Source organism: Podarcis erhardii (genome assembly GCF_964252035.2).
Source record: "Podarcis erhardii genome assembly, chromosome: 1".
NCBI lineage: Eukaryota > Metazoa > Chordata > Lepidosauria > Squamata > Lacertidae > Podarcis > Podarcis erhardii.
In genome coordinates, this window is record NC_138497.1 from 85,423,703 (window position 1) to 85,439,786 (window position 16,084).

Consider the following 16,084-nt stretch of genomic DNA (forward strand, 5'->3'; position numbering starts at 1 on the left):
AGAGCCCAGGCAGCAAGCCAAGTGAGACAGCGGCTCTCACACAGGATTCACTGACAGAAAGCGGGTATATACATGTGTGTCTCTCACCAGTGCAGACGCAGGGCATGCAGGAAAGCCGACAGCCCCTCCATCACCAGCAGGATTGCCACAGTCAGTACCGCAAAGAAGGCAAAAACCGGGACGAGGAGGACCCCACCTTTGTAGCCCGTAAAATGGAGGCCGTTCCTCATCACCATGGTCCACAGGACTTCTGAGAGCTCTGTGGAGAAGGATGGGTGCAGGACTTGTCAGGGAGCACTAGAGCAGCCAAACAGCCTTTCCCCTCCCTTACAAAGCACCCAAGGTGGGATCCAACTGAGGAGATGCACTAATGGGAACTAGTACAATGAGTCCTGCTAGTGCTATGGGGCTTCCCCCAGCCCCAAAAGCAGCTGGGGGGGGGGGGCTTGGAAAAAGAAGATTGTTCCATCTGACAAGCAGAAACGCTTGCACTGACAGAACAATCACTGAATTCCACCCTTAGTACTGTTGTAAAGCCCCAACCGCTAACAGGCTAACACACACACACACACACACACACACACACACACACACACACACTTCCCTATAGGCCTTGAATACATCCACCAGTCAAAAATGCATTTCTTTATTTTAAAAACACATATCCCACCTAATGTTCAAAAGACACTCAAGGCAGCTAACAAATGCAAGCACTCCACAATCACAATACACATTGCTAGCTCCAGAAGACTAATATATTGCCATAAAAAAATCTAAACCACATCACAAACATGCTGGGGCAGAGAGAGTCCCTCAAAAGCTTTTAGAAGTGGCTGCAAAGGAGCCTTCAACAGTGCAGGAATGGGGCCTGATGCCTGTATCATGTGGTGAGGTCTCCAAAAAACATCTTGCCCACCGGCCTCCCCCAGGTCTGTGTGGCCAAATCGCTTGCCGTGCTTCCTGCTTTCTGCTCGTTCCTCTCCCAGCCCCTGAAACTCACGTGCATGGGCCAAGCTGAGAGCCCAGAGCCGGAGGTAGGAGGCTGTGTTTGAGATGCAGCCCAGGCAGTACTCGATGGTGTGGATTGCCTGATGCATGAACACATCGGAGAAGTCAAACTGAAGGGGGGAAAGGCAAGAATCAGTGGGGTGGCAAGGATTAGTCCAGGGGTCAGCAAACTTTTTCAGCAGGGGGACGGTCCACTGTTCCTCAGACCTTGTAGGGGGCTGGACTATATTTTGGGGGGGGGGGATGAACGAATTTCTATGCCCCACAAATAACCCAGAGATGCATTTTAAATAAAAGCACACATTCTACTCATGTAAAAACACGCTGATTCCCAGACTGTCCGCAAGCCAGATTTAGAAGGCGATTGGACCGGATCCAGCCTTAGTTTGCCTACCCATGGATTAGTCTAATACTCTAAACCAGCATAGGGACTCAAATGAAAGCCCACTCCTCCATGAGCTGCTTCCAGAGTGTAAGGCAGGGGGTTGGGAAACCCTGTGGCCCTCCAGCTCCCATCAGCCCTCAGGCAGCACAGCCAATAGTTCCCAAAGGATGATGGGAACTGTAGTTCAGCAGCATCTGGATGACAACAGGTTCTTCAGCCCTGGTCTAAGGCTAAGGACTTGGTGGAGAGCATATGTAGACTCTATTTAAGAACTTTCTGCAAATGGGAAGAACTTTTCACCTTAAACATGTTCCTAAGGAAAACCAGACTCCCAAGCCGGATTCTGAACATTTTTCTTGGTAACTTGTTTTTGTTTTTAAAAACAGCAACCAGTGCCGTTTCTGTACACTCAAAGAACCTGCAAAAAGTGTCATGGGAGATCCTAGCCTTTTATGCCAGTGAAGCGCTGCTTGGCTCAACATTATTTCCATATGATGGCAATCTGAGATGCCACGACAAGTTGGAGGTTTTCAGCCAAGTTTAGTTTTTTTAAATACCCTGAACAGCAGCAAAGAAAGGGCCTGCAGTTCTGAGCAGAGTCCATGCAGGAGTCTCTTAGAGGTCATCCCCTCTAACCTCATCCAGACAAGCTCCAATAATTCACCTGTGTAGCCTCTCTAAACAACAGAGGTCTTAAGAAGGTGCTATCATGAATAGTCCCTGCAAAGGCACAATATTTGAGGACTTCAAGCTCTTGTTCTTAGGAAGAACAAGCCTAACTGCTTCTGAACGTGGCCTTTTCTAACTCCTTCCATTTGCCCCCCAGCTGGATTTATTGTTCATTCCTTGGGATCTTTTTTCTTTTAGGGTCAGTCTTTGAAGGTGTGAATGAATGAGAAATGGGGATGGGGCTCTTGAGCATATGAAGAGTGTATTTGCTTCACCACCAACTCACTCCAACCTTTCAAGTCAAGCCAAGGTGTAGCTTCCAACCTTTCAAATCAAGCCAAGGTGTAGCTTCCAGGCCCATGTACCTCTCCTTTTTTAGCAACTGAACCAGCACCAGGCCCCCATCTTTTGTGCTTATTGCCTCCCTTACTCCACACATTTCAAACTTTCCTTTTATCCCCATACCTTTTTTTTACAAAATGATTCTAAATTTACACAGAAACAAAAAACAAAACAAAAACCACTCGCATTCAGCAGCAACTTCTGCATTTACTTGGTGAAAATGGGAGTCATGTCCCAGAATCCTGACCTGCTGGACAGAAAGTTACCTCCAACTCCTGTTTGGATTTGGCACAATCCACATCGTCCTCAGCAACATTCACGGATCTGCTCGGCTCCTGAGAGTTTAGCAGAGGCTGGCACTCTTCTGCGCTGGAGGGATTGTGCTGCAAGCATCCCAGAAACACATTGGTCAGTGGGGGGGGGGGTGTGGATTGGACAGCATTGCACACAGAAAGGCTTCAAGGATCACAATCCTGAACCCACAAGGTTAAAAGTGACACTGTTCCTCCACAGAATCCTTCCCATGACACACAGCTTCACTTGTGGCATCTAGGTGGCCATCTGAGATCATCCTCAGACTCAGTCCTTGAGCTTTAGTGCCCCACTCCTAATGGTACCAAGACCTCAATGCATATCTGTACAGACCCTGACCCAACAAGGGGGCTGGGATATAGAAAGGTAGGTGTGGACATCAGCCCCAGGCCCAGTCATATAGAGGGGTCTTACCCTGGACAAAGAGGCCTTCTGTCGGTGCTGGCTCCAGAGGTACAAGGGGGTCCCCAGCAGCAGGACAGGCACACAGGCCAGGGCTACCACCACCAACACTGTCTGCACCAGGGCCTGGAGTGAAAGAGAAAGATCTTGCAAGTCGGAACAGCCAGAAGAAAGGCAAGCTGGGAGCGAGCAAAATACATTTTTATTTAGTTTTCTAAACTGATATGACACCTTTCTATATTAGTGCATTTAAGGTAGTTTGCAACCCACAGAAATGGGGTGGGGGTGGGAAATCACACCAAAACCACACTGTCACCTTGAACACTTCAAAACATTGGACAGTTCAAAATAGAACAGAAACAAAAACCCAGCAAAATTCAGGAATCCATTTTGGATGTAGTATTATGAGATAATATCAAGACATCAGCAAGAAAGTACCCCAGTCAATTGCAACAAATCATTAAATAACCACACAGAAACATCATCAGAATCAGCCACAGTACAAAGCCACAGACCATGCCTGATCTCACTGGGCAGAAAGGAAACACTGATCGCAAGCCCAGTCTTAAAAACTGGGACTTGGGCCACTCGGAAAAGGGATGTGCCTATGGTGTCCATTTCTCCCACCATCTCCTCTCCCTGTTCTGCCTCAGCTCCCATCCTATAGGGCTTTGGTTGGTGAGGATCCTTCCTGCTTCCCAATCAGTCTTCAGCTATGACGCAGTCTTGCCAATAAAATTACAACTGAGCAAACCAAAACGTGACACCTAAGTGCCTTGTCAGCTAGAAACAAAGGAAACAAACCTGGTAATTTGTCCCAAGGCGCCCAACTCCCCACCCACCCAAAATGATGTGACTAGCACTATGTATTTCAATGAGGCACTGCTCAGTAAAGCTCAAGAATGCAGTCCCTTGTAATATTTGGACTACTCCATGCAACCTTAAATTGCTTGTGTAGGCAAACAACAACATCAAAGTACAGCAAATGCAATAAAAAAATACCACAGAAAGCCTTCAGACATAAAATGGACTTGGGATTTTGAACACAGAGGAAATTCTCAGGAGACAGGTAAATGACATTTTCAGGGAACCCTCAGCAGTTGGGTTTTGTTTTTGTGTTCAGGTTTGCAACTGATCACTGTGTTCAAGGCCAGAAAGGAATAACCCCCCAGGCCCAACTGGCTGGTGACCTTGTGGGTCTGTGCCTCCTTGCAGAGGGCTGATTCACACATGCATGTTCATCACTCAGTGGCTACATCAAGTGATGACTTGCCTTTGTGAAGCACCCATCAGAGTCAATGAAAGCCCCCCACGTCAATGAAACCTTCATATTAGAGCACAGTGTATTTCAACTAAGACAGTTCTCAGATTCAGCAGCATTTCATCAAATGGGAGGCTACTGAGCCCAATTTTCCTCTAACCCCTCCCACCACTGGCATGTTCAGAAGGAGATGTGTCTCCCAGCCTGCAAAAGATTCCCCGCCCCTTGATTACTGGATCTGCTCCGTCTCAGCCAACCTTACAGTGGTTCCGCTCCTTCCTCCTGGGCCGTGTTCAGAGAGTGGTGGTGGGGGATGAGTTTTCAGACCCCTGGGCTCTCACTTGTGGGGTGCCTCAGGGTTCTGTCCTCTCCCCCATGCTTTTCAACATTTACATGCAGCCGCTGGGAGAGATCATCAGGAGGTTTGGGCTGGGTGTTCATCAGTATGCGGATGATACCCAGCTCTACCTCTCTTTTAAATCAGAACCAGTGAAGGCGGTGAAGGTCCTGTGTGAGTGTCTGGAGGCGGTTGGAGGATGGATGGCGGCTAACAGATTGAGGTTGAATCCTGACAAGACAGAAGTGCTGTTTTGGGGGGACAGGAGGCGGGCAGGTGTGGAGGATTCCCTGGTCCTGAATGGGGTAACTGTGCCCCTGAAGGACCAGGTGCGCAGCCTGGGAGTCATTTTGGACTCACAGCTGTCCATGGAGGCACAGGTCAAATCTGTGTCCAGGGCAGCTGTTTACCAGCTCCATCTGGTACGTAGGCTGAGACCCTATCTGCCTGCGGACTGTCTCGCCAGAGTGGTGCATGCTCTGGTTATCTCCTGCTTGGACTACTGCAATGCACTCTACGTGGGGCTACCTTTGAAGGTGACTCGGAAACTACAACTAATCCAGAATGTGGCAGCTAGACTGGTGACTGGGGGCGGCCGCCGAGACCACCTACATTGGCTCCCAGTACGTTTCCGAGCACAATTCAAAGTGTTGGTGCTGACCTTTAAAGCCCTAAACGGCCTCGGTCCAGTATACCTGAAGGAGCGTCTCCACCCCCATCATTCTGCCCGGATGCTGAGGTCCAGCGCCGAGGGCCTTCTGGCGGTTCCCTCATTGCGAGAAGTAAAGCTACAGGGAACCAGGCAGAGGGCCTTCTCGGTAGTGGCGCCCGCCCTGTGGAACGCCCTTCCAGCAGATGTCAAAGCGATAAACAACTACCTGATATTCAGAAGACATCTTAAGGCAGCCCTGTTCAGGGAAGTTTTTAACGTGTGATATTTTATTGTATTTTTGCTTTCTATGGAAGCCGCCCAGAGTGGCTGGGGAGGCCCAGCCAGATGGGCGGGGTATAAATAATAAATTATTATTATTATTATTATTATTATTATTATTATTATTATTACAAGTCCTGAACATTTCCCTCCCCAAAGCAGGATTGGGAGAGGAGCAGAGGAAGCAACACTCGAGGAGCTGGACGTCAACACCCAACAGATAAAGCACAGCGCCACAAGATGTTACCTGGTGGTTAAAGAGTGGGACGTTATCGGCATCGTTTGAGAACATGAACATGTTAATGAAGTGGATGAGGATGCTGGGCGCAGACTGGGAATCAGAGACGTCATACGCCAGCCATTTGTAAAAGATCAGGATTACAAGGTAGCCGAAGAGCCCCAGTAGGAAGATGATCTCTGGAACGAAAACCAGGAGAATCTTGTAGTAGTTCTTGAAGTGGCTGTAAAAAGGAAATGAGCAAACAACAGAGGGAGCGTGAGAATAAATGTGTCAGGATCATAAGAAGATCCCTGCTGGGCCAGGCCAGAGGTCCATGCAGTGCATCATCCTGCTTGCAGAGTTACTATCCGGATGCCTATGGGAAGACCACACGCAGGAGCCAAGGGCAACAGCCCTTTGCACACTTAGGGACACTCAAGGAACTACATTTACAGAGGCTTCCCACCTCCAACAATGGACGCAGCATACAGTCATCATGGCTAGTAGCCACTGGTAGTTTTATTTTCCATGAATTTGTCTAATCTCCTTTTTGAATTCCTAGCTGTTGGCTTAAAGCAAGACAGGATTCCTTTGGGTAAAATGGCGCCAGAGTGGTCCTTCGCATCCCTCGCAGGAGCAGCTGCAGGTGGAGGACCAGCCCAGTACTTACATGTAGTTGAAGATGCCAAGGCAGACCCCAAAGCTCATGTGCACAATGCCCAGGATCACAGACATCTTCATCTTGAAGGAGTTCAAGAAGGTGAGATGGTTGATGGCCAGGCTCCAGATCTGAGTCACAGGCATGGAAGGGAAGAATCAAGAACACGCATACATGATAAGCCAGCCTCCCCCAACCTGGTACCCGCCAGATATTTTGGACTACAAGTCCCATCAGCCCTGACCACTGGACATGCTGACTAAGGGCAGATGGGAATTGTAGTCCAAAACTACACCAGGTTGCAGAAGGCTGCACTCAGTACACAGTGTGAACCTCTTTTAGAAGAGGGGATGAGGAGAGAACACCTCCTCGTAACTGCTGCCTCCCATGTTGTTGCCCAGACAACAAGACCCCCTCTCAGTCTCACTGATGTGCTCTGAAGAAAAGCAGAGTGATACGTTTGGCACCAGTTGGCTACAGGAGTTGCCAGAAGGAGACGTACAAGACACCATCCTACCGCCTTCGAGACTCCACTCTGGATTTGTGTAGGGTTTGCTCCTTAGCCTTTTCTTCTCCTGAAGATATCCCAAGGCAATGGTGGTTAAGGATCAGCTTTTCTTCTCCTAGATGGGCTACCTTCCCAGGTTGATAAGCCCGATCTGCCCCCATTACCCTCTACAGCACGTGCAGAAACAGTCTTCCTTATGCTATTGGTCTCATCTGCTCAATTTTCTGGATTCGCATGCAGGGGACAAACAAGTCCCCAGCCCACTGAGGGTTTGAGACTCACTGGCTACCCTCATGTGGTTCAGCCGTTACCCGGGGTGTGGCCACTGTCACATGTCAACAGCTTCTAGGAGCCACAGGTGAGAGCTGAGTGCAGGGTGGGGACCAATGGTGGATGAACTACTTGATGACACTGCCCCTCCCCTAACACCCCACAGAACACCCTTATCTGACCTTCACACATCAAACAGCAATTACCAGGGGTCCCGCACTGCTAAATCAGTTAAAGCAGCCCCACATAATCTGGTGCCCTCATGGGCACTGCAAATCATGAAGGGCATCAGCCTGGGGAAAGCTGAGAAACAGCTTAGCACCGGTGTGCTCTTGCAATACTTACCGGATCTATCCCAAAAGGGTAGGGACCTTTGAAAACTCCCGTGACATTGGGGTTCAGAGCAAGAACAGGGTTTCCAGCTAAAAAGTCCTCACTGTAAGGAGAAGGAATTGCTTCAGCACATGAGAATGATGCAGCCGTCATGAAAGAAGAGGCCGCCAGCATTGCTTTGGGTCATGGGCTAGTCAGTACCTCCAATTTGATTGGTTGGCCATGGTAGCGATGCTCCAGGCAGAGGGGAAGATGTTGGTGGCCTTGCTGAAGCACTCGTTGTAGATGAAGCCAGTGTAGATAGAGAAGGCGCCCATCAGGAGGATGAGGTAGCGGCCCTCAAAGAACATCTGCCAGATCTGGGGGCAGGAAGACAAGGGTATGTTTGGTGAGATGGTAAATCTCTGGTGTGGTTAGTGTGACTGATCAGAACCTGGATTAGACCCAGGTTCAAATCCCCAGCTGGTCATGAATCTCACTGGGTGACCTTGGGCCTGTCGCTATCTCTAAGCCTACCTCACAGGGTTGCTTGCAAGGGTAAAATGGGGCAAAGGAGAACCAGGGCTTTTTTCTCAGCCAGAACTCAGTTCCAGCACCTCTCAGGTAGGCGCCACTGCCATTATAAGAGAACAAGGGAAGTGTTCATGGTGAGTTCCGGCACCTCTTTTTCTAGAGAAACAGGACTGGGGAGAATCATACATGCTGCTCTCAGCTCCTTGGTGAAGAAGTGGGAGATAAAGGTACTAAATAAAATAAAAACATATCCCGAGGTGTATTGTGGAAAGCATGTGATCCTTTTCCATCCACCCAAAGCGTATCCCCTCTCACCCGCTGCCTCTTCCGCAATCTGGGGCTCACCTCATTCTGCACCTTCTTCATGCTGGGGCGGTTCTCAGCCAGCACCATCCAAAGGGCAAAGAGGAACATCAGCAGCCCATGGCCAACATCCCCAAACATGACAGCGAACAGGAAAGGGAAGGTGATGATGGTATAGGGAGCTGCAAAGCAGGTCTAGCGTCAGATAGGAAGTCCAGGCAAACACCCCCCTTTGCAACCCCCACAAAAAAACCATGGAGTCAATTGCCATTTCACCTAACCTAGCCCCCAAATCAAAAACCTCTCCTTTCTTTGAACTGCAAAGCATCTAATCTAATGATACTAATCAAGTAGGATATAAAAAGTATATAATCCACTCTCGCCCTGCTCTGCTTGACTTACAGCAGGGGCGAGGAACCTGTGCAACTCAAGACATCGTTGGACTCCAACTCCCATCAATGCTAGCCAGCATGGCCACTGGTCAGGGTTGATAGGAACTGTAGTTCAGTGGCATCGGGGGTGGGGGGGTGGGAGAGACAAACTCTCCACTCCTGGCCAACTGTGAAGACAATTCCACCCACATGACCCATTCTAGTTTTCCTCCTTCTTCCCTCTGTCCCATAGCCAGAAAGCCCAGAAAACACACAGCCTTCCTTTATTGGGAGCAATCTCTCAAAGGTCAGTGCGTAATGCCCTGGTGCCCTCCCTCTTTCGCCAAAAATAGGATGTTCCACTGAGCAACTGTGCATGCCCCTTGCAAGGTCAAGAGCAGGATGTGGCAAATCTGCTCACCTGGGTTTACCTCCTGATAGCTGGATACCCCGTAGGCGTCAACAATGCTCTGGAAGCCGGCAGTGAACTTGTTGGTGCGAATGAGGGTCGGGGGGCTCTCAGTGCAGGGAATCTGATGAACAAAGCACTCCACCCCAGAACCGCTGCGGTGCTGTAAGGGGAAGAGAGGGTCAAACTGGGCAGTTCAGGAGCATCAAGTACATTGGTTTGCCCAGGAGCTCTGAAAAAGGAGAGAGGCATTCATACATACAGCTGGGTGTGGTCCTAGCTAGTGGGGGTGGGGGGTGGGGAAAGGGAGATAGAGAGGGAGGGAGGGAGAAGGGAGGGGGAGGGAGAAGAACATTGCCATATCCTAAATTTGTCTCAATATATTACCAATGTACAGTTGTACCTCGGAAGTAGAACGGAATCCGTTCTGGAAGTCCTTTTGACTTCCAAAACGTTCAGAAACCAAGATGTGGCTTCCGATTGGCTGCAGGAAGCTCCTGCAGCCAATCGGAAGCCGCGCCAGATGTTCAGGTTCCAAAGAACATTTGCAAACTGGAACATTCACTTCCGGGTTTGCGGCGTTCGAGAGCCAAAACGTACGAGTGCCAAGGCGTTCGGCTTCCAAGGTACAACTGTATTGCCCAGAGCTGGCCCTACCATTAGGCGAGCCAAGGTAGCAGCCTCAGGCAAAAAATCCTAGGGAGCAAGAGAGCATTGGCAGCTCCAACCTACTGTTCCCACAGAGCCCCAGAAGCTACTCTGGTCCTGTACTCCCTAAGCTACCCTGCTGCCTTCAGGCACAGTGGAGGACACTGTCCTATAACCAGTGTTGAAGGACGAGTCAACCTGCCAGCAAGGTGGACTTTTGTGTATGGAATGGGGAGAGAGTACCATCTTGTCCTTTGCATCAGGCAGCAAAATCTCTTGGCCCTTGCCCTGCTGGGAGCCCTATTTACCTTCCTTTGGCCCAACCCACGGGGAGTGGGGAGGGCAAAGCACATGTATCAACCCCTGACTCAAAATATTTTGCTCTTTACTTGTGCAAACAGGTAGGTGTACAAAAAGAAGGGAGAGGGGGACATGAAATGGAAGGTACATGGAAGGAGAAGCAGAAGGGAGCCGATATTCTGCAGCACATACCGATCCCTCACGCAGAGCCTGCTGCACAGCAGGAAGGTCGCGGACGGGGCACCAGACTTCCCCGATGAGACACTTGTCGGTGATGTTGAAGCTGCACTGGTTGAGGATGAAGTAGATGGCCTTCATCTTCTGTATCCGCACTTGCCAAGCCGGCAGTTCCAAGAGCACCTTCTGCAGCAGCTGGTCCAGGTATTGCTCCGTCTTGCCCAAGACCTGTTTTCTCATAAGGAGTGTGAAGCAGAACTGAGGGAGACGGTAGAAGACTTGGAGCAAAAGGGGGAATTTAGGAGGGAAAGTACTTCATTTTTTAAGGAATCAGTTGAGCAATGGAATGTGCTGCTTAGAGCTGCTAGTCTGGAAATGTGGCTGCACACGGGGCCACAGGAAGTACAGAGTGTCGTTGCAGCTTTGAAATGTGACACTCTGCATGAAGTGCTCTGCATGAAGCTTTGGAGAGGATCCATGGTTTCCTACCCCAGAACTATAAACCATGGATCCTCTCCAAAGCTCTCTGACAGTATTTCCCGGATTTCAAGCCCGCCCTGTGTACTACCCTAAGCAGCCCTTATCACCTTACCGTGGTCAGATCTTCAATCTGAGTGCGCAGTTTATACAGTGTCTCCAAGCGCTCCGCCTCCTTGTCGGCGTAAGGATACAGGTGGCAGTGAAAGCTTTGGAGGGACACAACACAGAGTGAATACACACAGGCACATGCACACATACTGGTGGGTGGAGGTGGCGGGAGGCAACACAGAGGAGCAGAGGGAGCAATTTGTTGAAAGATGGTGGGCATATGGATATAGATTTGAATTTCTTTTTTATAATTTTGCATTGTAAAATCAAATAAAAATGATTTCAAAAGAAAAGAAAAGATGATAAGATGAGATGAGATGAGATGAGATGAGATGAGATGAGATGAGATGAGATGAGATGAGATGAGATGAGATGGTGGGTAGCTTGGCCAGTGTGTGAAGATAGGCAGAGCTGTCTTAGGGAATAAGGAATATAGTTGGTGTCTGACTTTTTCCTCAGCCTCATGGTCTGTCAGACACCACTGGAACAAGGCACAGGGGGAAATTTATAACTTATCTTAAAGACCATTGTAAACAGTTAAAATTGTTAGTAGGATTGGAATATAACTTGTAGTTTAATGGTGAATTTTGGAGAGATAAAAGATTTGGATAAAAGATGCAGGAGGAAATGATTAAAAATAGAACCCACAAAGGGGAGGAGGGAAGTCCAAGAGATTCATTGGAATCTTGTTCTTATGTTGTATGTTAGATATGTGACTGTAAAATCTCAATCTGAAAAACCAAATAAATAAATTTAAATGCAAGGCACATATCACAGGAATTGATTTGGAGGGTGGGTGGGTGCAGGCCTCTTGAGGAGGTAAAAAGGCATGTCATGTGTCAAACAGGGTGAAACATTGCAGGGCCTGTGATTTGCTGGACCTTTGGGATGTTATGGCACCAGGGCAGGAAAATTATAAACAGCAAGCAGAAGGAGACCAAGGCAGGCGGATGAGGGGTGTTATTCAGCATCAATAGACATCAGAGGGAACACGCACCACCCACAGCACTCACCAGTCAGCAATCTTGCGGATTTTCTGCCCGATCTGGTCCCCCCAGAAGGAGATGAGAAAGATGACCCAGGTGACGCTCTCACCCTACACACGAAGGGACAGGTTGCTCAGAAACCTCTGGACTTGAGAGGAGCAGGAGAAGGACCATTTGGGCCTTCGGCCTAAGCCACATGACAGAGTGTACTTGCAGCCTCCTAAACTGTGCCACACCCTGCTCCACCCAAACTCAGGCCTTGAATCTCACCCCCCCCTACATTGCCTGCCACCCCTCACAGGCAGCCATCTTACACCCCACCCACCCATTTTCTTCATTTCGTCTCACCGTGGCTGGGTTTTCCATGGGCTCCGGCATCTCAGTGAAGTTGGCCACAAGGTAGCCACGGCATGCGCGCCACAGCAGCCGTTCAAACACATTCACCCGCCATGGGTGGATCACGCCTGCGATAAAGCTTGAGAGCAAAGGGGAGAGCATACAAAATGCACACTGAAACTGCACACGAGGCTGAGCACACAGTGCCCTGTGGCAACATAACAAGCCCTTAGCATCTAGATACTGCATTTGTAGTCTACCAAGTGCCTCATAAACATTATCATAGTAATCCCTATAACAACCCTAGAAGCTAGATGAGCATTCACCTTAGGTAACCAAGGTCAATTTCAGATGACCTTCTTCAGATGCCCCCATCACCTGAGGAAAGGGCCTTCTTAGTGGTGGCACTCCAGTTACAGAATCCCCTCCTGAAAGTCTTGACATACTTTCCATGCTGTCTTACTCCCTGCTGACAAAAATTTCATTCTGGATTTTGGTTACTTTTAATACTGGACGGTGTCCAACTGAACAGTTTTGCTAGCGCAAGGCACTTTGGGCTGTGCAATGGAACACCTCCCCCTTCTCCTCTCCTTGCCCTGAAACAGTGTGCATTAAGGGGCCCTGTGTGCCCCTTAAAGCTGTTGTGGGTTTCCCCTCAACCTTCAGGAGCAGATTTAGGGGGCACTGAGGGAGAGGACAGGTATGGGAAATTCCTGAAGAGCTTTCCCTAGCAGAACTGCCCACAGCAATTATCATTATTGACTATTACACAATTATTATTAATACTGTGGTTATTACTGAAAATTATTCAAATCCTGTGGTACCTCGGGTTACATATGCTTCAGGTTACATACTGTCAGGGACGCAGCGGGAGCGCAGGGAGGGGAGGAGATGGAGAGCGAGGGGGAGCAATCCGAGGGCAGCGTAGGAGAAGATGACAGTAGCCTGAGAGATTCCATGAGCCTCTCCAGCGAATCGGAAGATTCACAGAAGGGGGCGCCGATGGCCAGGGCAAGGGGGGCCGCAAGGGGGACACCCCAGAAGCAAGGGGCCAGCGGGGACTCCCAGAGCAGCAGTTGGAAATCAGGACCAGCTTCCCCACCAGAGCGTAGTGGGGGGGAGGAGTCCCAGGTATCAGGGCCAGCGTATTCACCACCAGTGAGAGAAGATGAGTCAGGGCTGACCACGCCTCCATCGGAGAGCGAGGGAACGGTCAAGAGGAAGGTTGCCAGCTGGGCGCGCGCGCCAAGTTCAAATGTACAGGCGAGCGGCACAGCAGGTAGCCCGGATAGGGAACCTGGTCCTAAAGCCCGCCGGAAGGAGGGGCAAGAATCAGGGGGGTCAGCGTCAGAAGAGTCCAGAAAGGATGAAACCCCAGCAGGCAGGAGGGCCCAGAGGAGGAAGGAGCTAAGGAAGAGGTGGAGCAAGGCTAGAGTCTTAAACTGGTGTGGAAGGGGAGGAGATTCAGACGGAACTTCGCCGATCTAGACTTTAAGACGTAGAACTGCACGCTGCGGCTTTGAAATGGAAACTGAACTTCAATAAAGACTTTTGTACATAACTACAGCCGGGCGTTGGTCCTTTGTGAGCTGGGACCTAGGGGCGGCTCTGACACATACGCTTCAGGTTACAGACTCCGCTAACCCAGAAATAGTACCCTGGGTTAAGAATTTTGCTTCAGGATGAGAAAAGATATCGTGCTCTGGCGGCGTGGCGGCAGCAGGAGGCCCCATTAGCTAAAGTGGTGCTTCAGGTTAAGAACAGTTTCATGTTAAAAACGGACCTCCAGAATGACTTAAGTACTTAACCCGAGGTACCACTGTATTAATAATATTGGGGTCATTATTAGTATTTAAATAGTGGCTTATGCAAGGCCACATACAGTTTGTGACCCTGACATTTTTATTTTTTTAAATTGAACTGAGGATGTCCTGCCTCATGTTCTTAACCAGTAGGCTACATCAGCTCTCACTTCAGGAACAATGGCTTTGGTTTACTTGACAAGCTTCATCTCTCATACAGAAGGGTTACCCTGTCAACCTGAATGACCCGCCCGCCCCCTCACAACTCACTTTACTTTGAGGTCAAGCCGCTGTGCCATGGATGGGTCAAGCAGAGGTTCTCTGTCAGAGAAGGCTCGTGGGCGAGCTGGTGATGCTAACGGCACCTGCTGATGGGAAAACAGCTTGTGAGAGAAAGGCCTGCTACCAACCCAGGACTCGTGAGCTCCCTCTCAGATGTCCCAGGACCACCTTCAGTGTTCAACAACATAATATTCTTATATTATGCAGTAACAAAATCCAGGGTCAAGTTAAATGCAACAGGGACAGCCAGAGTTGTTCTTCATGTATTTGCTCATTCAAGTAAAAAAAAAAGTCACGGGTGGAGGAGTCAAGGTGATTTTTTAACAAAAAGTTTAAAACATGCAGGCAAGGTAGGCTCTCCACTCCTAACCGGGCTGTGCTCCACCATGTAAAGTAGTTTTTCTCTTCAGTCAAGCTCATTTGCTCTACCAGAATCCGGCTAGGAGAAAACTGCTTCAAGTGACAGAGTCCAGGGAGGGAGGGAATAGAGAGTGCCAGGCACTGACAGGTCAGTTTGTGTTTTTTTGAGCAACAGGCCACTCAGATATTGTCAAATAATATTCAAATAGTTTTAAAGCATTAGGAGAACAGCAAAGAAGAAAATCACCAGCAGGCTTGATACTCTATGCCTATTATTATTATTATTAGTAGCAATAGTAGCAGCTGTCACTGTGAAACATGACACCCTTTTTTGTGGGGGGGAAATGAATTATTTTCTTTTTAGCATATTTTTATTCCGTATTGCCTCAAGGATCTCATTTCTGTTATTGTATCTCATTCTTGCTGCAAATTGCTTTAAGCCCCCCCCCCCCCCGCCCCGCTATGGGAAGCAATGTCCAATTTCAGCAAGCCTTATCTAACTTTCAGCCAATCAGCTGCAGTTGCATCCCTTTCTCCTCCAAGCGCACCAGCGAGTCTTGATGGAGCAGGAAGCGGAAGGGGCGGAACTCACTTACCAGTTGGCCAGTGAAACGCTGTCCCTCCTGCAGCACCTGAATGTGCTCCCGCAGCTCCTGCAGCCGACCAACCAGCTTCTCGCGGTTGTGGCTCACCTCCCTCAGCTCCTGCGCCAGCCGCTCAGACTGCTCCTGGATCTGCAGGGCATCCCGAGCCAGAGGAGCCGGCAGGTTCTCCTCAGGGGGTGTCAGTGTCAGGCCTGCCTTCCACACTTGCTGTGCTAAGAAAGCTGGAGAGGGAGATTAGAGACATGAGGAGGAAGGGCAGAGCTTGGGACTGTCCTCTGCTCCCAAGGCCCAGAAAACATTCAGCTGCAAGAGTTTGCAATGAGTAAATCCTCCCTCAAAGATCCAGAACATGGGAGATGGAAAAAAGATAAAGTCCCGACCACAGACAAATGGCTGATGAAGATGATGGACTATGCCAAAATGGCGAAATTGACCGCGAAAATCAGAAACCAGGAAGAGAGGAACTTTAAGAAGAAATGGGGAAAATTTACAATATACCTAAGAGAACACTTTAAACAACCAAAAACTTTGGCAGGATCCAAGTAACGCTTGTAATGTATGAAAAGCTAAGGTAAAACTGTACTATTTTAGAAAAAGATTGAAAATATGTGAAGCAGTGGGAAAAAGATTGAAAATGGTAACCATGGAAGGGTGGAGGGGAGTCAAAGGATTCAGGGAATCCTAAATGATGATGATGTTTAATTTTTGAATTTAAATGAGTAATGTAAAACTCAACAAAAAAGATTTATAAATAAATAAAAAGATCCA

General features: G+C 49.0%; 1 protein-coding gene across 7 annotated transcripts in view; it reads right to left on the bottom strand.

The window, feature by feature from the left end:
* The window catches only part of TCIRG1 (T cell immune regulator 1, ATPase H+ transporting V0 subunit a3), a 31,956-nt gene that overhangs the window by 1,543 nt on the left and 14,329 nt on the right, over nucleotides 1-16,084 (bottom strand). For 5 of the 7 annotated variants that reach the window (XM_081838268.1, XM_081838270.1, XM_081838269.1 and 2 more), the window contains exons 5-20: nucleotides 15,308-15,537; nucleotides 14,340-14,437; nucleotides 12,280-12,406; nucleotides 11,959-12,041; nucleotides 10,950-11,043; nucleotides 10,373-10,585; nucleotides 9,245-9,395; nucleotides 8,495-8,634; nucleotides 7,838-7,995; nucleotides 7,649-7,739; nucleotides 6,538-6,656; nucleotides 5,895-6,108; nucleotides 3,131-3,244; nucleotides 2,671-2,787; nucleotides 1,001-1,118; nucleotides 88-259 (exon numbers count right to left, since the gene is read on the bottom strand). In XM_081838268.1, coding sequence (XP_081694394.1) covers nucleotides 88-259; nucleotides 1,001-1,118; nucleotides 2,671-2,787; nucleotides 3,131-3,244; nucleotides 5,895-6,108; nucleotides 6,538-6,656; nucleotides 7,649-7,739; nucleotides 7,838-7,995; nucleotides 8,495-8,634; nucleotides 9,245-9,395; nucleotides 10,373-10,585; nucleotides 10,950-11,043; nucleotides 11,959-12,041; nucleotides 12,280-12,406; nucleotides 14,340-14,437; nucleotides 15,308-15,537 — 2,239 coding nt within the window. Of the gene's footprint in view, nucleotides 1-87; nucleotides 260-1,000; nucleotides 1,119-2,670; nucleotides 2,788-3,130; nucleotides 3,245-5,894; nucleotides 6,109-6,537; nucleotides 6,657-7,648; nucleotides 7,740-7,837; nucleotides 7,996-8,494; nucleotides 8,635-9,244; nucleotides 9,396-10,372; nucleotides 10,586-10,949; nucleotides 11,044-11,958; nucleotides 12,042-12,279; nucleotides 12,496-12,534; nucleotides 12,891-14,339; nucleotides 14,438-15,307; nucleotides 15,538-16,084 lie in introns of those variants that run through there. The other 2 variants (XM_081838272.1, XM_081838273.1) reach the window with 2 other exon arrangements.